The 25,824-nt window shown below is 41.6% G+C and overlaps 1 protein-coding gene across 1 annotated transcript; it reads right to left on the bottom strand.

Annotated features, from left to right (window-relative positions):
- Window positions 1-364: 364 nt before the first annotated feature.
- Window positions 365-25,203, bottom strand: LOC143988577 (carboxypeptidase B-like). The gene is made up of 11 exons (XM_077488252.1): window positions 25,100-25,203; window positions 24,883-24,958; window positions 20,676-20,800; window positions 18,808-18,904; window positions 18,622-18,723; window positions 17,902-18,003; window positions 16,093-16,203; window positions 15,917-16,007; window positions 15,196-15,398; window positions 4,278-4,362; window positions 365-706 (listed from the first exon to the last, which is right to left on the bottom strand). Exons 1-11 carry the CDS (start codon window positions 25,162-25,164, stop codon window positions 522-524), a joined length of 1,242 nt encoding a protein of 413 aa, XP_077344378.1. The 5' UTR covers window positions 25,165-25,203; the 3' UTR covers window positions 365-521.
- Between the last annotated feature and the right edge of the window lie 621 nt (window positions 25,204-25,824).

The raw sequence follows: 25,824 nt of genomic DNA, 5'->3' as shown, positions 1-25,824 counted from the left end.
TCGGCACATCTAACACATGCTCTGCTACATATTGCTGTTACATGCAGTGAGTGTTCCCTGTCAGGTGACTTCCCACCATGTTTGTTATGAATTACTGGATTCTACATCAATACATATCTATTCTCTGCTGCGGGACTCTATGTGTTTATTGCCTTCGCACCATGCTGCACCTCCCCACAGGCGGCTTTAAAATAAGTGTTTGCCGTTTTGTTAGATTTAGTCATTTGTAGTTTTCATTTCAAAATAAGTGAACATTTGTAAAATGCTAATGAATTCAGATGCTTAGGCATCAGAATTATATATATATTGTATACAGTATGTGTGGTAATCAACAACAACAGTTAAACAATCAAATATATCCATATTTCCATTAAACATCTTTATTGTCATTTTCTTTCTTTATCAATAGATTTTACATCATGTTATTGTGCTGCAAATGAAAACCTAGTTTAAAATGAATGAATGGAACTTTACATTTCTCATTGACTTTGCGGCATTTGGCCCCACTGGTAAGTTACTTATTATGCATTGTTCAAGACATAGGTGGCAATGTATTTGACAGCAAGCATAGTTTCCTCGCAAGTGGGTTTGATCTGACTTTCGGGTAGAGCAAACCCATATTCTTGTTTGTCACGCAGTTCAAATGTGTAGGAATATTTCACACCAGCATCATAAGCCCAGTCATCGGAGCCTCCTGCAGCAAGATCTGTAGTAAAGAATACATTGTTTTTTAAAGGATATTTATAATAGATACAGTAAAAGAGTTTCATCCAAAAGTCACATTTTAGCTATAGCTTGATTCTAGTGAACCCAAATGAGCTGATTTAGAAACTCCAGGAGAAAACTATAGTCCTTGTCACTTTATCTGCCCCTCTGTCTATTTTATAGGCTACATCATGTAAAAGAATAGAGTAGTCCTCACCTCCCTTAGGCCAGCTATAGATGGTTCGAATCTCGGCCAGCTCCTGCTGAAACCAGCTAAGATTTGAACCATGTTTCGGCAGGCTGAATGTACCAAGTCGATAGATTAATCAACTTGGGTACAACCAGCCTGTTGGATTCATTTGTGATTATCGCTAGTGGCTGCTATATAAAATCATTGTGTTCTCCCATAGGGAACAGACAATGGCTCAGCAGAAGGGATTCCCCTATCAGCACTGGTTGCAGGAAAAAAATGTGCATCGTTTATTGCTTGCCTAGGGCCTTATCTCCTTTTGGACTGTTTTGCACTGAGCTTCACAAGCAAGCCACCTAGTATCTGAGGCTCCAAAAACCACTATAATTGATCAGGCACCCAAAGTCCACAAAAATAAATATTAAAAACAGCCCTTCACATTTAAAAGATAGCAAAGATGTTATTACACAATTTAGGGATTTGCCATTGAATGAGGGGTGTATTCTGGTGACAGCAGATATTGAATCATTATATTCTAACATAGTACATCCAGGTTAGCCACTTAAGGTCTGCCCTATAGCAGTTTTACTGCAACAGGGTGACACCTTTGCGCCAGATCATGTATACAGTATATATAGCATCCCACAAATGTGAATACACCCCTCACATTTTTATAAATATTTTATCTTATCGTTTCATGTGACAACACTAAAGAAATTACACTTTGCTACAATGTAAAGTAGTGAGTGTACAGCTTGTATAACAGTGTAAATGGTCTGTCCCCTCAAAATAACAACACACAGCCATTAATGTCTAAACTGCTAGCAACAAAGATGAGTACATCCCTAAGTGAAAATGTCCAAATTGTACCCAAAGTGTCAATATTTTGTGTGGCCACCATTATTTTCCAGCACTGCCTTAACCCTTTTGGGCATGGAGTTCACCATAGCTTCACAGGTTGCCATTGGAGTCCTCTTCCACTCCATGATGACATCACTGAGCTGGTGGATGTTAGAGACCTTGTTCTCCTCCTTTCTTTGAGTATGCCCCACAAATGTTCAATAGGGTTTAGGTCAGGAGACATGCTTGGCCAGTCCATCACCTCTACCCTCAGCTTCTTTAGCAAGGCAGTGGTCATCTTGGAAGTGTGTTTGGGGTCGTTATCATGTTTGAATACTGCCCTGTGGACCAGTCTCCGAAGGGAAGGGATCATGCTCTGCTTCAGTATGTCACAGTACATTTTGGCTGAACTCATGCAGCCCCAGACCATGACACTTCCACCACCATGCTTGACTGTAGGCAATACACACTTGTCTTTGTATTCCTCATCTGGTTGCTGCCACACACACTTGACCCCTTCTGAACCAAATAATGTTATCTTGGTCTCATCAGACCACAGGATATGGTTGCAATAATCCATGTCCTTAGTCTGCTTGTCTTCAGCAAACTGTCTGCCGGCTTTCTTGTTCATCATCTTTAAAAGAGGCTTCCTTCTGGGATGACAGCCATGCAGACCAATTTGATGCAGGGTGTGGCGTATGGTCTGAGCACTGACAGGCTGTCCCCCCACCCCTTCAACCTCTGCAGCAATGCTGGCAGCACTCATATGTCTATTTCCCAAAGACAACCTCTGGATATGATGCCAAGCACATGCACTCAATTTCTTTGGTTGAACATGGTACATGTCCTGTTAAACCACTGTATGGTCTTGGCCACCGTGCTGCAGCTATGTTGCAGGATCTTGGCAATCTTCTTATAGCCTAAGCCATCTTTATGTAGAGCAACAATTATTTTTTTCAGATCCTCAGAGAGTTTTTTTGTCATGAGGTGCCATGTTGAACTTGCAATGACCAGTATGAGTGACCAGTATGAGAGAGTGAGAGTGATAACACCAAATATAACAGCAAATTTAAACTGTTATACAAGTTATATACTCACTACCTTACATTGTAGCAAAGTGTAATTTCTTTAGTGTTGTCACATGAAAAGATATAATAAAATATTTACAAAAATGTGAGGGGTGTACTCACTTTTGTGAAATACTGTATGTGATCTGACTTCTCCAGGTAGGGGACGCGCATTCACGCAGCCCACGGCTTGCTCCTGCTGTGTTTACACACAGCGGGAGCCGAACAGCGGGTACTATGGACTCGATGTCTAATGGGCCCTGCTGATCATCAAGCAATGAGGCAGAATGTTAGTCTGCCTATGTATACAAGGCAGATCTCCGTTCTGACAGGAGAGAATAGATATAATTTGTGTCCTTGCAAAGCAGGGAATACATTTAATCCCTTAATATTTTGCATTTTTTTTTCCTCACCTCTAAATGACTGTTGCTAGGGGGTACCTTGTAGTCTGCCTCCTTCAGTGCCTGGGCTGGTGATATCACTTCCCCTAGGAGCAGGAAGGTCTCTGCTCTGCCCCTCCCTCTTGTCAATCATCTGGGACACGTGACAGGTCCCAGATGATTGTGCGGCCACTCACGGCGCCAATCGCGCATTTGCAATGGGCGCCCGGCTGTGAAGTCTCAGCCGGGCGCCCACAGTTACAATGTCTGCACTGTCAAATGGATGGGGGGACGAGCAGGGCTTCGATCCCCCGCATCGCTGGACCCTGGGACAGGTAAGTGTCTGATTATTAAAAGTCAGCAGCTGCAGTACTTGTAGCTGCTGACTTTTAATTTTTATTTTTTTTAAATGAGCACACCACTTTAAGAACTAATTTAAATGGCAATGAAACTAGATTAAAAATGCTCTTTTTTTAACCTACCTTAAACTCACTGACCCTGACATTTTCTAAAGTGAAAGACTTTTAAGGTAAAATTGTGAAGAGATATTTTCCTACAAACTAAAGATATCCCCTATAGTATGAATTAATATACAGTATATAATACAAATTATACAATGATATATTAACAACAACATACAAAGCCATCCACAACTCTGCCCCAGCTAAATCACCATCCTTGTCTAAAAATATCACCCAAAATATCCTCTCCGCTCTTCCCATATTGCCATTTAGGATTTCTCCAGAGCTTCTCACATCCTTTGGAACTCAATACCTCAATGTGTATGGTTATCTCCTACTCTATCTGCCTTTAGAGGATCCATGAAAAGAGAAGCAATGAAACCCCATCTGCCTGGAAAGCCTATGCCACCTCTATCTACCAACTGGAATTTTAATTCCCTAACAATTCATCCCCACATAGTTATTACCTCTGTTTCACTTGCCGTTCCCTTTTAGATTTTAAACTCTTGCAAGCAGGGCCCTCCTAACCCTCTTGTCTTAAATTATATTGTAACTCTGTTTCCCTTTATTTTGTAAATCACTATGCAAACTGTAAGCTCTGTATAAATTGTGTACAATAGTAATAATAACTTACAGATTGTAGATGCACCAGGACCATACGTGTATTTAGTTCCATAGAGGGAAGTCAAAGCAGAAACAGCATCCTTGGCAACAGTATTCTGAAAGAACATGGAGGCACACATGTATTAAAGAGAAGAATAAACATCTCTGTGAACTTTCCAGACTGGTATATATAATGTCCTGGTGCTATGTGTGATTTACATGGGGTATGATTTGCTATACTTGTATCATTGCTCAAAGAACGCTCCAACAAAAGAAAGCCTATGTTCATATATTTATAATGCCTAGGGCCCAACTACACAAGCCCTATTATTCGTGTGCAGCCAGTGTTTGGTATTGTCAGCATCCACTATGTAATACTCCTGGTGCTGGAATTATATTTTCTGCCTCTTGGCCAGTTAAAATGTGCCACATCTTCCTTGCCTTTGTGTTGGCTGAGGAGAGAATGAAAGACTGATCACCCAATCTGCATCAGTTCATCCAGAACCAATCCTCTAGAAGAGTAGTGAAAACTATTTTATTAACAGTTCCATCAGAGTTTAAGTTATAGAGAGGAAATAGGATGCAAAGCCTATACAGTATAAATGCCCCTCCGGTTCATTGTCTGATGCCAAGGAATTCAGTCCTATGTGCATAGACTCAGTTAGTGAAAATGCACAGGTTACACTGGGAAAACAATGATAAGGAACCTGATGGTTTAGTGTACATTAACGTTTATAGAACAAGGTCATCAATAGTAGCCCCCATATTTCCCCTTGTGGCAGGCTTAGATTACTGGCAACTGGGTAGACCCAGGACACAACTTACATTGATATTTTAATACATGATATAGCATCCTGAGGTTTAGGGAGCTCCTCACAAATTTACTTGCCAAGAGTAGTTGTCTTGGTCGATTGATAGAGATCTATTGATTTCTGCCTAAGTTTTGCCTTGTTGCACTTTTCTCTTCTATCCCTAAGTGGCTGGGAACTTGATGATACTAGATATGAGAAGGGCAACCCAAGGTCAGGTAATGGGTATATGGGGTATTTCAGACAATGGTCAGGTATTTTCTTGAATCCATTGGCCTGCTGGGAAAACCTATATATTCAGGTGAGGTCAGGTGATCAGTGTTCTGTGCCACCTGGATGACTCTCTGGGTGGACGCATGTCCCCCCCCCCCCCCCCCCCGGGCTGCTACCAGGGAAGCGTGGGTGATGCTTGAGTGAGATACCACCGTCAGGAGGAGGAGCTCAAGGGATTCAGAGTCAGTGACTCAGTGGGTCTAGTGAAAGACTGGGAGCTCAGTGTTGAAGAACTACAAGAAGCAGTTGTAGTGAAGCTGAATAAACTGTTATCTTTGAGTTAGGAACTGTTAAAGGACTGTTGTTACCATAGGAGACAGATATCCTGCATGTGCAGAAGTGGCACCTTGCTGGGGCCTTTCCCTGCATGGCTGTCCTCCTATTGAGGTCTCGGAGTCTGCCAATTGAATCTATAACTACTTAAGGGCATCCTTGCCCTAACAATTTTTTCCCCCAAAATACAAAAGGACTATCAAAAGAAATAAAACCTCTAAAATCCAAGAAGTTTTAGGTGCCCAATGACTTTCACCATCTTTGCACCCACTATGCCTCAGAACCCACTACATATTGAAGGATGTCAACTATCTTTGTCCTTGGAGGTCTTCATTAGACTGGACAAGGTCAGAGACCTTGCTACAAATCATTTTGATGTCATATGATAATGTCATATTTGTTTAAATATTTGCTTTCCATATAAGGTATCTTTTATGATTTGGCTACTTTTCTGTTATTTCATGCCCATTTATTTTACACTTTGGTATTGGTTATGTTGAAATGTTAATTCTACAATTTCTCTGCAGTAGTGCCCTTATTTCTACTTTTCTGTGTAAATCAAACTTATAAGGAAAAAGTTAAAATATAAGACACCTATACTAACAGTGCTGATGTGTAAAGTGGTTTCTATCAGGTTGGTTTACTAAAGAAAGACATGTTTTCACTTTGCAATGAAGTTGCACTTTGAATTTTCCCCAGAGCTTAGTGAATGTGGTGAAATTCAACTTTATGAAGCATACCCAATCATGTCCAAGGAAATTTAAAAAATTACATAGTTACATAGTTAGTCAGGTTGAAAATAGACACAAGTCCATCCAGTTCGACCAATAGAAAAAAATAAACAGAATGAATAAGTAGAAGACCTCCATATACAGAATCCTGTACCCACTGTTGATGCAGAGGAATATGTAAAGCAAATAAAGCGTGCTCCAATTTGCTCCAGCTGAGGAAAATGTAATTCCTTCCTGATCCCCCAGAAGGTAATTGGATATTTCCTGGATCAACAATCCCTAGTCTTTTTTATCAGTAAACTAAGCAAATGCAACTTCCCTTACAATGTGAACAATTTATTTATCTTTAGCAGATCAATCCCAGTGTGTTTCTAATGGTGCGTACACACGACCGGACTTTTCGTCAGCAAATCCATCAGACAATTCGATCGTGTGTGGGCTCCATCAGACCTTTGCTGTCCAAAAATCTGACGGACTTTAGAAATAGAACATGTTTCAAATTTTTCTGCTGGCATTCCACCGGACCCAGTTCCTATGGAGAAATCCGCTCGTCTGTATGCTTGTCCGACGGACAAAAACCGACGCTAGGGCAGGTATCGGCTACTGGCTATGAACTTCCTTATTCTAGTCTGGTCGTACGTCATCACGTTAGAATCCGTCGGACTTTGGTGTGATTGTGTGTGGCCAAGTCCGTTCATTCGAAAAGTCCGTCGGGACTCCGCCGAATGTTCGTCGGGAAGACCGTCGGACCTACTCTGCCAGAAAGCCCAGTCGTGTGTACGTGGCATTAAGCTATTCCATCAGGAGGCAAGCAACACCATTGCTTGTTTACAAGCGAGATAGAATAGGAGAAGGTACGGGAAGATAGTTTTATGGTTTCCAATAAGAAATATTTCCTCCAGGAACAGTTTTTGAAATCTAACTTCTTAGCCCTTGTACACACGGTCGGAGATTCCGACGGAATGTGTCCTATTGGACCGTTTTGTCGGATAATCCGACTGTGTGTGGTCTCCATCGGACTGTTTCCGTCGGAGTATCCGACGGACCAAGTTTTCCAACTTGTCTGTAAAATTTTCAGACAAAATGCTCCGATCAGACATACTCCGATCATGTGTAGCCTACTCCGACGGACAAAGTGCCACACATGCTCAGATCAAATTCCTAGACCAAAGCTATTGGCTACTAGCCTGAACGTAGTCCCGTCATAACAAAATAACTTCATCACGTTATGTACAATCGGATTTTCCGACAACTTTGTCCGACCGTGTGTATGCAACAATTTTGGATAAAATCCGTCTGATAAAATCCATCTGACAAAATCCAACGGATTTGGTTGTCAGAATGTCCGACCGTGTCTACAAGGGCTTAGAATCATGAGTTATCACTAATTGGTGGACTTGCCCTTTACACACTTTAAAATATAATTTAACACAGTGCATTGATAATGCATTGGGAACGATTTACTAAAAGAGAAGAGTATGTTCTTCGGAGGGTCTCACAGTATGGGTTGTGGAAGCCATCCCTCAGAATTTGCCAAACGGCCAAAAGATTCAAGCATTTGTGTGCCAGAGAGATATATATGCTTGATACCTTGTCGCTAGGAGTCATGAATGAAGACCTGGAGATTCACAATGTTTTATGTTATCGATCCTCTAGAAAATGAATAATAATTATCCACTGGTTGCCTGATTCTATTCCCCTTCCTCTACAAGAGGGTACCACCATTCTTCCACCCCAATGGCTTAGTTTATAAGTGCACACGTCAAATTTTTTTTTTAAATCTACTTGAATTGATCTTGTTTTAATTAAAATTTAGATTTCTTATATATATATATATATATATATATATATATATATATATATATATATATATATATATATATATATATATATATATATATATATGGTTCAGAGCCCTATGGCCGGTACGGATAAGGATGACAAAACAGGGTTAACATAAACTTACCACTTGAAATGGACCTGAAAGTGTGACTTGGTCTAACGTACGGTATATCAAAATAAGGGGGCATACCCTAGATAAGAAATGAGGATTAAATGAAATGAACATGAAATTAAGTGAAATGAGTACTCTCGTGAGGAGTATGATGCTTGAGAAATGCCCTAAAAAGGGGATGGGAGGGTGGGTATCGTGCACAGGAACCGACAAGGAAGACAGCTGAACGGGCTGGTTAAATACCCCTCCGGGCTCCTCCCATAATTTCAGGCCACCATACTGGCCTTCTTATTTATGGTTCAGAGCCCTATGGCTGGTACGGATAAGGATGACAAAACAGGGTTAACATAAACTTACCACTTGAAATGGACCTGAAAGTGTGCCTTAGTCTAACGTACGGTATACCAAAATAAGGGGGCAAAAACATTTAGGTAGGGATTGTGCTTTATTGACTTAACTTAGCTACTCAGTGAGCTTGACGAAGGCCTGGGCCATCTCCACTTGTGGATTGGAAATATAGCGGGCGAAGCAGTTGGACTTCCACCTGCCCAGTTTCTTGATGACGTGATCCGAGACCCCTTGAGGGGAGGCTGTTGAGGCTGCCCCGATGTGGAATGAATGTCCAGAGTACTGAGCCGGGTTGAGGTGGAGGATAAGTAGAAGTATTCTAACATGTTCCATGAACCGGGCCGCACTTAGGGGCTTGGCATGGAACAGCAGGAGTGGACTAGCATCTGGTTGATTGGCCAGAAGGGACCACAGGCGGGTAAGATTGGAGACTGGACACAGCTATTGTTGGTTTTATAGTAATGAACGTCCGTACCAGAGCCAATCTGTTGTGTTTTGGAGACTGCCAGATGTAAGGTAAAATGATCTTCGCAACGGACCAGGTGGTGTTTGCGAAGCATGCGTTCTGTGGGGCTGCTACAGGTGAGTTCACCTGGTCGTAAGAAGCCGTAGAAGGCCAGATGTATGGCTGCCTGTAAGACTATACTAGGATGTAGACCAAAAGGTGACGTGGTCAGGATGTCTGACATATTCCTGAAAATGTCTCCTGTGATAGGCAGGCGTTTGGTGCTGATCACTGGCTGATGCCTCTGGACGCCACGCAAGACGGCTCGTACAGCATGGTAGGAGAACAATGAGGGTTCAGTAGGGTTTTGCAGCGACGCGAAATGTTGAACACCGGCTAGATATAACCGGATTGTATTGTGAGATAAGGTGAGTTCTGAGTGGCAGTAGGTGATAAAGGCCAGGACTTGTTTGACACGGGATGTCTCTGTACGGTGGCATGCCAAAAAATGGTTGAAGGCCCTCCAGGCCACCTGGTAGGCCTTGAGGGTGTTGCTCGAGAGGGAAAGGTTGATGAGGTCTGTTGCTGCTAGAAGGTGTGGGGCTAGTCCAGGGTCAGCTGAGACCAGGTCGGGATAGCTGCTGACATCGGTTCGGCTTCTGGTACCTGTTCAAAAAATGAAACCAGATTAAACCGAGAGAGAGCATCTGCTGCAGAATTGTGTCTATCGGGGATGAAGGAGCAGTAAACATTAAATTGGTGTAGTAAGGAGAGCTGGACCAGCTGACGCAGGAAGGACATTATTGCTAGAGACCTGGACCTGCCCCTATTGATGATCTCCGCTGTGGCCAAGTTGTCTGTTGAGAACACCACGGCTTGACCCGACCAGCTGTGACCCCAGACATGTGCTGCTGCTACTATGGGGTATATCTCAAACAGGGAGGATGTCTCGGAGAAACCGGGTATTGCCAGAATTTGGGGAGGCCAGGGAGCTGCGAGCCAGAGGTGGCCAAAAATTGCCGCGAAGCCCATGGAGGCGGCAGTGTCGGTCACCACCTGGGGTGAGAGGGAAGACACTGAGGGAATAAACAGGGATACGCCATTCCAAGATGACAGAAATTCCTCCCACATGAAGAGATCCGCCACAGCTGCGGCATCAAGACTGAGGACCTGTTCCGGATCCTGCGTGTGGGATAGTAGCACTAGCAGGCGGGACACGAAGGAGTGACCCTGGGGGATGAAGCGCATGGCAAAGTTTAACATGCCGAGAAGAGATTGCAACTGTTTTTGGTGCATGACCGGGAGTGGGTGAAGTCCCTCAGGACAGTCCTGATGCGAGATAGTTTATCCGTGGGAGGCTGGCCTGCATGGTGTTGGTATCCAAGTTAACCCCGAGAAAAGTGATGGACTGTGCTGGACCATCTACCTTATGCTCTGCAATAGGGATATTAAGATTACCGAAAACTACCCTCAATCTATCCAAGTCCCCTGGTGGCGAGCCGGGTGGCGAGATCAACAGGAAGTCGTCCAGATAGTATATAACTTCCTGACACCGGGCTACGTGTAGGAGGACCCACGTAAGTGACTGAGCAAATGTATCAAAGAGCCAGGGACTGCTCTTAGACCCGAAGGTCAGCTTGGTTGCAAAATAATACAGGTCCCTCCACTTGATTCCGTGCCAGCACCAAAGAGATGGGTGGATGGGGAGGAGCTTAAAAGCATCCACAATATCGGCCTTAGAGAGCCAGGTGCCCGTGCCTGTCTTGAGTATGGCCTGGATAGCCATGTCCACAGAGGCGTATTTGAGTGAGAACTCCTCGGAGGGGATGAGGGAATTAAGACTGGGGATAGAAGAGGAATGAGGCGCTGACAAGTCGTACACCAATCTCAATTTATTTGAAAATTTACCCTTAACTAGCCCGATAGGGCTGACTCTCCAGGTGTTGAAGGGGGGGTGGGTGAAAGGGCCTATCATAAAGTCCTGATCTAGCTCGGCTTGCAGGAGCTGGTCTATGGCTGGTTCGTCAAAGGTCGCTGATCGTAGGTTCCGGCACTCATGCGTAACATGGGGGAGAGATATGAGACCCATATGGAAGCCTTGGGTGAAGCCTTGAACAAGGTAGACGGACAGCATGGGAGTGGGGTGATCTGCCAGGTAGAAGTTGAGCCAAGAGACGTCGACCCGGCTTAGTCATGTCTTTTTTTGTTGTTTCACCTCGCACATGAGCCTGGGGTGAGCCCTTTGGCACAGGGTGCAGATATGGAGCAGCCGGCATTGGCTGAAGTTGCACGAGCCGTAATTGTAATTATTACAGATCGCTGCGCCTCCTATGGTTTTGACCGGACGCCCAAACCTGTCTACCTGAGGTAGGCGTGCGGGGGCCTGTTGACCCTGAGCGGTAGCCGAGGTTGAAGGGTTCTCTGAGGGGCGAACTGCTGATGAGTTGGCGCACCAGGTGGCAGTGTGGGTGGCTGATTGACAAATTGCACAAAGGGGAGAACGTAAGCCCGCAAAGTGGCGGCAGAACAACTCCGTGTCCATGATGCTCCAGTCAGTAGGCATCCAAAATTGTAGGAGTCTAGCGGCTGCTTTGGCAGAGAAAGAGCGGTGGTAGTCGTAAAACCCGAAGCCACCGTATGTGTAGCCCAGATCCACAACTGTGTGGAGGTACCGGTCCAGCTTCTCCCTCCTGTTGGGGGAGGCTGAGCAGACAACATCCCTCAACATGCCAAAGGCCAAGGTGAATTCTATAACTGAGAGTTTCCTGTCCAGCCTGGGGTCTTTGGTCTTGAGGACCACTGACACATCCCCCCATGTGTACGCTTTGTTCTCCGCGAGATCATGGACGGAGATGAGCAAGGAAGCGAGATTGATGTCCTTGCCCTCCAGGATGTCCTTCCTGACGTTGGCTGGGACCAGATGGGAAGGGTAGACCACGGTCCCGCCTCCTGAGGTACCTCTGAGAGGAACAGCCACTGCCTGAGCTGTTAGTCCAGGAGAAGAGACGGGCAGGGGAGTCTCCAGGAGAGCCACCCTATTTTGGACCTCAGAAACTGAGGTAGCCAAGGAAGACACCAGAGCATGTAGTTGCGTGATGGAAGAGGCGATGGAATCCAGGGAGGCCTGCTGGACACTGGGGCCTGCCATGGCTGGAGGTTGAAAGAGGAGCTTGAAGAGCCTGGCAGTCGCAGGGAAGGGAACACCTCTACGCCTCAACTCCGCCGTCAGCCTAGGAATGGTCCATGCCCTGGGGGACCGCAGGCTGCCACTCTCTGAAGCTGGGGATGGGGACAACGGGGCTGTGAGATCCTCACTGCCCGCCAGAGACATGCTGGTGTAGTCCAGGCCTGGGCGGATCAACTTGTCCTCGGGGTTGGATTTTCCTCTGAGCGGAACCTATTCAGGGTGACATGAATTACAAGACTCGCTGGTGATCTCTGATGGGATACATACCTAATAAAGAGGAGGGGCACTCCTGCTTACGTGCGCCTTCTCCCCCCGTTTTTCTTTTTTTTTTCTCTTACCTAAGGAGGCACCATCCAAACAGGTGCAGGGTGGACCTACTGTGACTCGGCTGACCTAAGAACACGAAAGTAAAATTGCTGAGAGTTCCATCCTGATTACACACAAGTGGCTAAAATAGTGACTTCAGTGAGGTGACAAGATGTGTTGTTTTTTTTTCTTTTTTTTTTATCATCTCCTCCCCCTTTTTTTTTTTCTCCCCCCCCCCCCCTTTTTTTTTTTTTTTTGAAATGAAATGAAATGAGACGAACAAACACAAATGAAATGTTGCCTTTAAGTGAGAAATCTGCCATGACAGAGGCGCGACTCGGTCGTGTCGCTGACGCAACTGACAATGAGCCGGACTCTGGAGCATGCACTGAAATGAGGCAATTAGTGAAATGAGGTCAAATGAGCAAGGCCCCTCGGCTAGAACCTGAACATTGCAAAACAACTGGGTTTGAACCGAGGTGCAGGAGGTGACAGTGAAATGAGTGAGTCCGCCATGATAGAGGCCCGGATTGCAATGCCGTAATTTTGCGACTGAGCACGAAACGGACTCTGGAGCATGTACTGAAATGAGGCCTGTCCTGGGGAACGCCAAGACGAATTAGTGCACAGGCGTGACTATTTGTGTCGGAGCGTGATAGGTGAAATGAAATGATACCCATGACAAAGACAAGGATCAGTAGGTGCGCCTATGACTTGATAATGAACCCTGTCTCTGGAGCATGTACTGAAATGAGGCCAAGCAGCTGGGCACACCGGAACGAATCGGTGCATTCTAACTGCGACAGGATTCGAATCGGAGCGTAATAAGTGACACGCCATGACAGAGACCGGAATCAACGACTGGCCCAACTATTCGGCAAAGAATCCGTCTCTGGAGCATGTACAGAAATGAGGCCAAACAACTTGGCGCACCGAGGCTAATCGGTGCATCGGTGGAATGTGACTGGATTCGTAACGGGGCTTAATACGTGACCAGAAATGATATGCCATGACAAAGACAAGAATCGAAAACTATGCCTGAACCTGCAAATGATTCTCCCTCTGGAGCATGTACTGAAATGAGGCCGAAAACTGGGGCACACCGGAGCGAATCGGTGCATCGGAGATGCAACTAGATTCGAAACGGAGCGCAACTCGTGACAGAAATGAAATGAAATGATTATGAAATGATTGAAATGATCTGGTTTGATTAGAACTTTGGACATGGTGAACCATTTGTTTGAAAATTTTTGAAATGATCCGAACGATTCGGAACGTTTGGTAGAGACCAGTGATTTGGTCCATATAGCGAAATGTCTGTGAAATGAAATGCTCAACGTGGTGTCACGGACGAGTGACAACGACTTCTTTCGAGAAGCTAAGGAGCACCAATGTTTGTGGTAATGAATGCGTGCGACAATATCGGAAAATATGATTGTGACATGTTAGTGAGTGGTTCGTGAGTTCAACGTATCACAGTTTAGTGACATAAAATAACATGAAATGAGAAATTGGAGCCGAAGCCCTACCTGCGACAGCCGGACCAGATGCGTTGTACGACAACGGCAAGTTTCGAGTATTGCGACACTCAGACCATGATAATACACGAACGCTCACGAAGACAAAAAACAGACTCATAACACGGAGCCGAAGACAGGACTTTTAACGAACACGGGAACTCACGAACGCTGAACTCACTCTAACGAATGGTCTCGAATAGTCGGCCCTAGATCTGTGACGTAGCAAATATCGTGCACAGGAACCGACAGAGAAGACAGCCGAACGGGCTCGTTAAATACCCCTTCGGGCTCCTCCCATAATTTCAGGCCACCATACTGACCTTCTTATATATATATATATATATATATATATATATATATATATATATAAAGCACTGCGTAAACTGTTGCCGCTATATAAATCCTGTATAATAATATATACTTTTATTTTTAAATTTACCTTGTTAGTAATGCATTACACATTTATCCATTTATACAGGACCCATAAGGTCTTTTTATTTCATCTTAATTTGGAAACATTTGTCTGTTTGTAAGTATGCCGGTAATTGTATTACTAATATTTTATTATTTATGCGAAGTTTACTATTTATGCTCGTATATCAATATTAGTGTGTTAGAGGTGTTTCTTCCTGAGTGCCACCTGGTGCATCACGCTTTGGCAGCAGCCCGGCTTTGTGACTCGGCTGCACATAAATACCAACTTCAAGCATGGCTCCCTCATGACCTGAAGAAAAAGCATGCATGCTCCGAATGTGTGCCACGCTCACCATCAGTGACTTTAGTGATGTTAGTGATGCCAGCTCAACCTCCGCCCACCAAGGAACCTCGGACCAGCCTTCCGGGAAGTGATGCTGTCAACTCACACTTCCGAAAGCTTCATCCGGTTTCCCCTTGAGGAGGAACGCTGGCCATCCAGCTACCTATAGTGGTGACTTTTACCTACTTGACGAGCATTACCTACCAAGATTCTGTGAGTTGTTTACTTATTGTGGTCATAAAGCTCCTATACTGCTACTCTTAGATGGCACTGCTTCTTTTCTTGTCTTTTAGTAAATAAACCCCACCATCAATAGGAAAAAAACAATAGGCGTTGCCAAACTCACCAGTTCCTTGTGATCTTTGGAAAGAGTACGGGTATAAGAGTAAGGGAACAGCAGCATCTGGCCATACGAGTGGATAGTCAAGTAACCTTTGATGGAATCAATGTTGGCACGTATAAAGTCAGCTAGAGCTTTAGCTTCCTTTTCAGATTCAGGAGCAGTACCGCAATATGTTTCATCGCAAGCTCTTGTAGAAGCTCCCGCAGCTTAAAAGGAAAATAATAAACATAAAATCAGATTACAGCAAATAGACTAATGAGTATGTAAACTGCAGCAATGGATTAATATATAAAAACATTGAGCTGTGAGCAATGCTGATAGGTCTTCTTTCAGACATTTTCATGCATGAAGCCCACATTTGGATAGTATGTCATCCAGATTTGATATCTGACTGAATATAGCATCTTACTTCTTTAAATGAATAGCACGTATTTGTAGTTACTGAATTTAATCACATTTTGATGGAAGTCGGTGGAAGCTACAGTAGTGTAACTTCACCAAAATGTTATTAGACAACTTGCATATCTGCATGTTAGACCATTTGCACATCTTCAACTGTGGAGCAACTGCAACCCATAATGTCAAAGCCTGTTGAGACTTGTGAACATCCAAACACTGGAACATTCTTTATTTCCTACAGCAGGTCTATACATATTAAATGAGTTTAAGAAAAAAATAATTTAGGATTTTTAAAAAGGTTTTGGAAAAACATGAAGCCACTTACTGCACCATCCAGCATTGAAGTTTCTGTTTAAATCCGTTCCCACGCAGGCAGAATTCTTGTTAACAGAGAGAGTCTTTCTCCACATGCGGTACTACAGTGAACATTACCATGGTTAGAGAGTTTAGCTACACTAAAATAACAGCTCTTTTTGTTATTGGTCGTCACAGGCTACTTACTGTGGTCCAAGAATACACATAACCATCAACGTTCATAACAGGGAGAACATAGAAGTCCAGGTTGTTCAAGAGGTTGGTAAACTCAGCATCACTGCCATAGTTGTTAACTGCCTGAGATAAAAAAAAAAAAAATGAATACAACTTAACTACATTTTGAAAAAAAAACTCAACACAGGAGATTTTTGCCTACAGTTCGAATAGGCATCATTTGTATACTGCAAGACTCTAACTCAGAAAATAGATGCTTTTATCAATGTACTTAAAGTGGAACTTCACCCAAAAGGAGAAATTCCACTCTTCCTTCTGCTCCCCCTTTTCCTCCCTCATATTTGGATTTTTTTTTGGGTGGCGGGTACCTCATTTGGACAGGTACCTGCTTCCACTTCCACTCTGATCACCTAAGTGACCCGAGCAGACATTCATCTCCTCCTCCCCCCACCTGCAACCTTTTGGGACATGTCACAGGTCCCAGAAGGCTGCAGGCAAAGCACAGTGGTTATCCAGCTGTCAAGCCACAAGGAGTCAAGCTGGCTGCCCATAGTTAACATGCCGGCACCCGGGAGTGAACACTGGTGAGGAAACCAGACTGGGTGAGGACAGCACTGGATCCCTCGATGGGTGAGTGTCTGTTTATTACAAGTCAGCAGCTACAGTTTTTGTAGCTGCTGAGTTAAAAATTTTCAATAAATTACTGAATAACCGCTTTAAAAAGACCCTGTCACTAACTTGGCCAAAGTCCCCCCACCTCTCTTCATAATAAAAATGTATAATAGTATAGAATATCACTTGAGTGACAGCTCTGAGTCTGCTAATGCTGGTGAAATCACATCCATTCTGGTGGTTCCAACTAGCTATCTAGGCATTTTTGGATGTCTACACAATTTGGATATCTACACAAGGGAGGCTTTTACAGGTAAATAACATGCAGAAAATACAATAAATACACATAAAATCTTATAAGAAGACTGTTGTTGTCTTTTGACAGGTTTTCTTTAACTGGCAACAACTTAAAATGAGATAGATCGACTCTAAGGCCGCGTACACACGGGCGGACTGTCCGCCCAACTAGGTTCGTCAAACAGTTTGACAAACAGTCCGTTCAAAATTAGCATGAACGGACTTGACCACACACGACGAACGAACAGTCCGCTGAAAACTTGCGCGATGACGTGAACGGCACGTACGACGGGACGAGAAATTCGGCGTCCGATACACTGCAATGCAACCTTCGCCGTGTAAATTCTTTCTGAGCATGCGCAAGACTTAGTTTGCCGAACAAGCCTACACACGGGCGGACTGTCCGCTCAAACCAAGTTTCAGCGGACAGTCTTACGGAAATTCTGAAAAACTTTGTTCGTCAGACTGTCCGCTGAAACTGTCCGCTGAAGCCCACACACGAGCAGACTGTCCGCTGAAACACTGTTCAGCGGACAAAGTTGGACGAACAGTCCGCCCGTGTGTACGCGGCCTTAGGCACTCTATAGTAATTTCCTGTCACTATTCTAAAATGTTTATATTTATTGAAAAAGAGTATATATATATATATATATATATATATATATATATATATATATATATCTATAAAGCCATAAAATTTACATTCACCACACATTCACTTAATTTAGCTTAATCCTCTCTGGGAATGTATTTTAATATTCAGTAAATGACTCATCACCAATGAATGTTTTCTAAATGTCACTGTATTATAGATTTGCCCCCAAAAAATTACCATCAGTTTGAATCATGTTGATATACTCAGTATTTCCATTATATCCTAACTTGATCTTGTGCACAGCAATGTGTACTCACTTCCTTTACAAACCACTGACAGAAAGCAGGGGAGATCCATTCTCTAGCATGGATCCCACAGTCAATGAAGACAGCCTTCTTGTTTGCTCCACTTTTTCCAACCTTAAATATAAAACATCACTGTCACAATTTTTTTTTACCAAATAAACAACATAGAGCAGGGTAATTCACTTGTAGACATAGCTGTTCTTGATAGAAAAATACGTAAAATATGAACAGACCACAAACCAAGTAAAAAAGTTGACATCATGGGCAGATCATAAGGAAATATGGTAAATAAATGCCCATTGTGTTGGCATGCTAAGGCTGGGAGTTCTACTCCAAACTGAATGATTCTCCTATATTAGCACATAAACCACACAAATATTGCAGACTACCTTTGATGCACATTGCTTGGGAAAATTGTATAGAGCATAGCCATGGACATACATTATCTCTTTCGATAGGGAACAGATTATGCCAGTGAAATAACACTTCTGTGAAAAGTGTGAAAGGATTACCATGGTGGACTAAAAGGCAATGCCCACAGTACAAACAAAACACAGACTTTCTAAACTGGCCCTCTCTACTTAATACATGTTGAAAAGAAACTTCAAAAGGTGTAATCCAGCTCTACTCTACTCCACCCCACCCCAGAAAATATTATATTTTTTTCTGAAACTACATTAAATACCACCATCTATAAATTTGCACTGTTAATAATGCTGACAGTAAAATTACCTTAAGTAAATAAAGAGGACGTCCCTGGTATGAGGTTCCAATCTGAGAGCGTGACACCAGAGATGGGTTCTGAGCAGCGATGTTAGCAGACCAGGCATTGATCTTTGGGATACACATATTTTTTTAATCAACATGAATACTTTATATACAGTACAATGCTTAGAGAGCTACAGTAAACATACGTACAGTATCAAGATTATTGTATTTTTCATAGCTGTGTACTGCACGAATGTTGCTATCACGCTGCTTGTCCAGTGCTAACTGCAGGTCATCGATTAGAATTCTAAAGAAAAACCAGATTGTCATGCTATACGCTTTATAAAAAGGTAGCTGTAGAAATCAGATGGTTAGTTTCCGTAGTTGGACTTTTTATTTTTGGTCCATTATTTCATTTATAGTGGTCTAATCATCCACTATACCCTGCCTATGTATGAATCATTTCATAATTTTAGTCCTAGTGCTGCATTAAATCAACCTTTGCCTCAGCACTGCAGTGGCTGCAGCCAGACAGAGATGGAATCCCTGGCTGTTTATGGTCCAGGTCAAAGTAGCCTAATCAACTTCTGGGCTTCTGATCATGCAACAGATGCTAAAAGATTGCACTGCAGCATGGTATAACAACGAGTCTGCATGAGAAAATGCATCAGCCCCCGTTTAAACTGGTGCAACTTGTCCTGTGACTTCCAAATGGCATGACAAGTCACACCCTATTGTCGGCAATGGAACTGTTCAAATCGGTGCAACTCCAACTTTGCGGTACCGCACCCATTTGAAAAAAGGTTCCTGCACTACTTTTTGCGAGTCAGGTGTGACTTGTATAGACATCTGTGCATGAAGCTGCACAGATGTCAGACAGATCGCACCTGAAATCGCACTGACCTGCAGCTTTGAAATCGCACAACTTCAAGGGAAGTAGCACGATTTCAAAGTTGCATTTAGTGCGAACGGGGGCTTAATGTTTATCTGATGTCACTGAATGTGCAATAAACTCCTAAGGCCTTCTTAGGCTGGATTCACACCTATGCATTTTTAGTGCTTTTTGCATTTTGTAGATTTGCACTACAGAACATGTTCCAGAGACAACCATGTGAAATGGACTGTAGTCTAAATCTGCAAAATGAAAAAAGCACTAAAAATGCATAGATGTGAATCCAGCCTTAGAATAGACTCAGCTTATTCAATTATCTGCAATACTGAGTTATTTTATGCAGATAACAGCAAAAAATAGATCACTATTATACATAATCTGAAAAAATTTAATGAAAGTGTAGGTCAAGTCAAAACTATTCATTTCTTTTTGGGCAGAGAAAAAAATCTCTGGGTCCCCTTTAGAACAATTTCCCTTCACTAACTATCACAGCAGAAATGATTAAAAGGAAGCAAAATAGACTCTCCAACAGCACAACAGAATGAAGTGATAACAAAATCTTTTACTTAGCATATAGTAAAGGCTAGAACCCCTGACAGTTTTATGTGTGTGTTGCTGTTGCATATTTTTCTTAATTTCCTTTCTAGTGAAACCCTTGCCACCAGGAGAAAAAGAGATCTAAATTTGTCTAGTGGAGACTCCTTTAAACCAAACCCCCCCAAAAATGTTTGGCCAGAGATACACTTAATAAACACAAAATCCCATATTACAGCAGACAGTTCAGATGTTCTAAAATGCCTTTTATTCTTACTGCATGAGAGTGTCAACCATTCATGCAAGCATAGTACAAATCTGTATAAATGGTACCATTGCACAATCTACATTCTGCACAATCTGCACTTCCCCAATTCACAAATAATTTACACAAAAAAACTTTTTGCATTGTGGTGCACTGTTGAAAGGGGAAAACTCCCATTTAATTGAAAGACCAACTTAGAGCATTACAACTCAACTTCATTATTGATAAATTACACATTTGTGGCATCCTTATAGAAAATATTTTAAATAGTTTTTCTTATATCTGAAATATAACAAGGAAATTGACTACCTTCTCTACCTAACTTCCATATAGCATATTGTTTTCTCTAGATCCATAGGCTGCCATATAACTTAAAGTTCAACTTACTTATAGGACATTCCACTCTGCTCAAGCATGGCCTGAACATCATAGACAACATGGCTCTCAGCACGGAAGTCAACACTTCTGCCCGGTTCTACAAGATCCACAGAGTCGGGAACCCAAAAGTCAAGCTGTTATGTACAATTCAAATAATAATCAATAATATATTCCAAGTAAAGATTGCTACTTACATAAAAAGTATTATAAAAATACAGTCATTACTGAACTAATGAAATAGAGAACAGCATGATCTTGGTATAAACAAGATGAGGCTTGTTTATTGATCTGAACCTGCTATTGTTAAATGTAAGGACAGGCTGCCATAATACCATATGCCATATGCATTACATTTTTTTAGGGATTCTACTAGTATGAGCTTGTTTATACTTTACCACACTCTCTGCTACATGCTGCAGTTTTATTCCTCAAAAAGCAATATATTAAACATAATTTGTCAGTTTTATTCAGGTTATTAAATCCTTAAAATAAATCTAATTATCCAGACCTAGCTACCTTAAATGAGTTTAGATTTGGATTGGGAAGGAAAGGTTGTAACAAAGATAGGGAACCTTGGAACTCCAGCTGCTGTGGAACTGCAAATCTCATGAGACATTGCAAGACTGACAGCCACAGGCATGACTCCCAGAGGCAGAGCCATGATGGGATTTGTAGTTTCATCACATTTGGAGTGCTGAAATTGCCTTTCCTTGTGTCAGAAAGTATTTCCGATTTTTATTTCTCTCCGTGTCTACATTGAGAGGTTTTACCCTCTCTACTACTATAATGTGACTTGCTTTATTTAAATTAAGCAATTACTTAGCTCGTTCATAAAAAGAAAACAATGTAGAGGTAGGAAGATAAAGGTAGGAAGGTGTTAGATGGAGTGAAACAAATGGCGTGGTTGCTATAAAAATAGCAAAACAAGTATTATGTCAAGTAATGGATAGGAATGTTTGGTAATATGCATGTCATGTACTGAATATTTTCTTTTCAGATGTGGGCACTGGCCAATTCTGTCCTTTCTAAGATATAACTTTATATTACTTTAGCCAAAACAGATGTTGTACACAATGCAGGGGGCAATGTTGGCATATACCTTAGGCCTCATGAGTTTTTCTGCATGTGTTCTGCAAGGGCACACAAAAGAATTTTCCTCTAAGTGCCCTGTTCACACCACAACACTGGTATAATGTATGGATTGTTTTCTGTGCAGGAATCTGCAACATTTATGCATTTTTCCGCATTGGACAAAAAAAAAAACTGACATGACATCAACATTGTGGTGAGAACAGGGCACTTAGAGAATGGTTGTTTTCTTTGTTTCCTTGCAGAGACATGCATAATAAATATGCGCATCTCTGTGAACACCCTTATGGAAGTCAAAACTGTGTGTTTTTTCCATCAGTTTGTATATATGTATTGAGTAATCGAAAATCAGAAGATTTTTTATCTTAATGCATTAAGATAAAAAACTTTCTGTGTGTGTAGCAACCCCCCTCACCCCCCCTAATACTTAGAGAAGAGAAACCACCGCTCCAAAGCAGCCCTGCAGGGCAAAAGCTCTTCCTCCTATTGATGAGCCCCAGGTGCTGGCTGTTACACACACTGTGGGCAGGTAGACAGAACAAAACTCTGGATAGCTGCACACTGGAGAAAGAATTAAAATCCCGTCTTTTATTGAAATAACGTAGGTCACATCAAATTGAATCAAATAATCCACAGCAAAAAGATAACAGGGGACAAAAAATGCTGACACGTTTCGCACCGTGATCAGTGCTCACTCATAGCTAACTATCTGACACGTTTCGCACCGTGATCAGTGCTTACTCATAGCTAACTATCTTTCAAGCAAATAACAATATTTGCTTGAAAGATAGTGCTGTGCTGTGGATTATTTGATTTGATTTGATGTGACCTACGTTATTTCAATAAAAGACGGGGTTTCAAGTCTTTCTCCAGTATTTTGAACAAAAAAAAAAAATGAAATTTTACAATCGCTTTAACTCAAAAAAGTACTTTCTATTGCTCTCAGCCTCCTTCAAATCTCCAAATTCATTGCTTATTTTTGTTGGTGTGATAAAACTTCCTTTTACAGGGTAACTTTAGAGGGTTTATTTTTCTATGGTTCCACTGTATGTAGGAACATCGTCACCTCTTGCTCACTCTTGAAATATCATAGTTCCCCTTCACATCCACATATCCCTAATGTTTCATAAAATCACATGAAGCAGCAGCTCTTTGTCATTCATTATTTTCTTAACTCTGGAACAAATGCTATATAGGAAAGTGTTAATGGAACAGTAAGCATGTGAAACAATTACATGGGAAATTACAAGCACAGTGCCTTTCTATTGTATTGCCAGATGATTTGAATATTGTTTTCCGCTATATAAGGACATTGGCGCTCAAAGCGTGTTTATGATTCAGATAAAAAGAACATTTTATAGTCATGCACATGAAAGAGAGAAGGTTAGAACAACAAGACTTATCTCTACAATGCAGAATGAAAAAGTCTTGCAGAAATAACATGCTATGCCTGAAAATGAATCATTAGACAAATTTGAAATGCATTTACAACAAAGCACCCGTAATATTTTATTAACATCTGAAAGGGTTTTACTTAAATTAGCATTAAACCCTCAATGTAATTGTGCTCTCCAATAATCTCCACTCAGCTAGTAGATAACACATTATTATTTTCTCTTTTTGTGCTCCAAAGTCTGTTTTTCGCTGGTATGTTTTTCTCTTTCATGTGTCCCTGTCTTCAGTAAGACATCGGAAATCTACATTTTTGAGATTATATGTCCCATAATTCCTTGTGTGCTGTCCATGATGTGCATGTGCTGGACGAACACAGAACAAGACTGCTTATACTGCACATGGACATCCAAACACAGTTCCAGGGCACTGCATCTCAGGTACTTGGTGGTGTGTAAAGATTCCTTCATGGCAAGGGGTGCACATTTCAGGGGGACTCCAGGTAGTCCCCGCAAGGTAAAGAAACCACCTTGAAAATATGGAAACGTCACACACCAGACTTATGAAGATTCATTATGCTGCAAAGACTGCACAAAACAATGGACAGGAAACAATGATGATGAAGGACATGCTACATTTATTCTTTTATTTTTATTGGAGGGCTTAATAACATGGTAAGGTAGTACTGAATGACCAGCGTGTAATTACAGCCAAGGTTTTTTTCTGAGATATGGAAAGAAAGATAAAGGGTTAGAATATCTATCAATCTCTATTGAGATTGAGATTTTCCCTCACTTTCTGTTTTGGTGACCACTTCTCTTGGGAATCATTATTCATCATTGGGAAAGCATTAACAGCATTAATTGGACATTAATGGCCATGTGTTATTATCTTGAGGGGACAGCAAATTTACACTGTTATACAAGTTGTACACTCACTACTTTACATTGTAGCAAAGTGTCATTTCTTCAGTGTTGTCACATGAAAAGATAAAATAAAATTTTTACTAAAATTTGAGGGGTGTACTCACTTTTGCGAGATACTGCGTATATATATATATATATATATATATATATATATATATATATATATATATATATATATGGCTATCCATTTCAGAAAAGCTAATTTGAGCACCCAACAGGCTTTTTTGTTGTTGCTCTGACCTGTCCCCTCCCATCCCACTGAACTTATAACTGGTCCATTGCTCTGGTGGCTGGGTATCTCTAATGATGATTGATTGACATAAATGGATAGTCAGTAATATGTTATTGATGATCCATTTTGGTCCATAGCTGGACTTTATGCCAGCAGTTAACAGAAAAGTGCAAGCACTGGCAGGAGCAACTTGCGACTTGGAAAAAAAAAATAATTCTTATAGTATATATTCTTACATTCTTATATTCTGAACCACGTTTGTTCAAAAGTGGTTATATTTGAACAACATTTTCATTCCAGCTTGAAAGTATTATATTGGTATTTTCAAATTACCGGTATATCCAAAAATAGGGCAATGTGACCTCCAGTAGGCTTCACTAACCATTTTCGCCCTATTATTCTTCATCTTCTATATCACCAGGAGAATGCCAAGTGTGGTCCTTTGCTTAAATATTTTGTACTAAATATTGCCCCTTGTGTTCATCTCAGAAAGTTTGTATGCATAAGTTAATGTTGATTTGGCTGAGAAAAAGGCAAATTATTTGTTTAGTGGTAAATTTCTAAATTGACACCATACCTTTGCATGTTCGGCCAGGGATTTAATAAGCTGTACTTGTGCATATGTTTCTGGAAACACACGAAACACTTTTTCCCTAAAACATACATAAATTAAAAAAAACACATAAATAAAACTAATAAGAGTATTTTAATTTACTTGTTATTTCCTATATACCCATATATCATGTAATCATACCATGTAACATATCATATAATATGTGTTATTTTCTTCTTACCCGTGAAAGCTTCGTGGCTCAGCTGACGCTGCTGCAATACTTGCAAGTATAAGTATGGTCCACATGATGATAAAGAAAGAAAGAGTGAATTGTGTCTGCTGTTTATATATGTTGGTCAGGTTGTTTTTTTAGTATATGATTTACTGAAAGAAACTGTACACCTGTTTGTATGTATGATTAATTACAGCTTGTCCTTGCTCTGTTTACCCAATGACTTCATACACCTGTGTTTTAATATATCAAGTTCAATGCAATGTAAATTGCTTTTTTTAACAGTTACCCAGAAGGGAATGCTGAATAATTCATTCATACCCATTGTTTTTAATAATTAGTGTTGTACCCGTGTACTGCCTTACTACTAAAATTTCGAGGTTGATTTACTAAATGCAAATAGGCTGTTCAATTTGCAAGAGAATTTGCCCCAGATCTTGAGGAATATGCTGAAATTTCACTATGCAAATAATACACAATTATGTGCTAGGAAAAAACAAAAAGGAAAATAAAAAGCAGAATTTTTGTTTGCAAATGATTGGATACTGGAAGTGAGCGGAGTTTTGCCCCCACTAAGCTCTGGGGAAAATTCCCTTGCAAAGCACAACTTAAAGTGGAACTTCAGTAATTTTTTCATCTTTTCACCTATTAAATCCTCTGCCCTTGATGTTTTAACTTCGGATAGTAAAACATTTTTTTTCTGCCAGTAATTACCTTATACAGCCCACTTTCTG

The sequence above is a fragment of the Lithobates pipiens genome, unplaced genomic scaffold, assembly GCF_037356315.1.
Source record: "Lithobates pipiens isolate NorthernLeopardFrog02 unplaced genomic scaffold, aLitPip1_a1.2 Scaffold_18, whole genome shotgun sequence".
Taxonomy (NCBI): Eukaryota; Metazoa; Chordata; class Amphibia; order Anura; family Ranidae; genus Lithobates; species Lithobates pipiens.
Note: the sequence above shows the minus strand (reverse complement) of the source record. Positions and strands in the feature narration are given on the sequence as shown.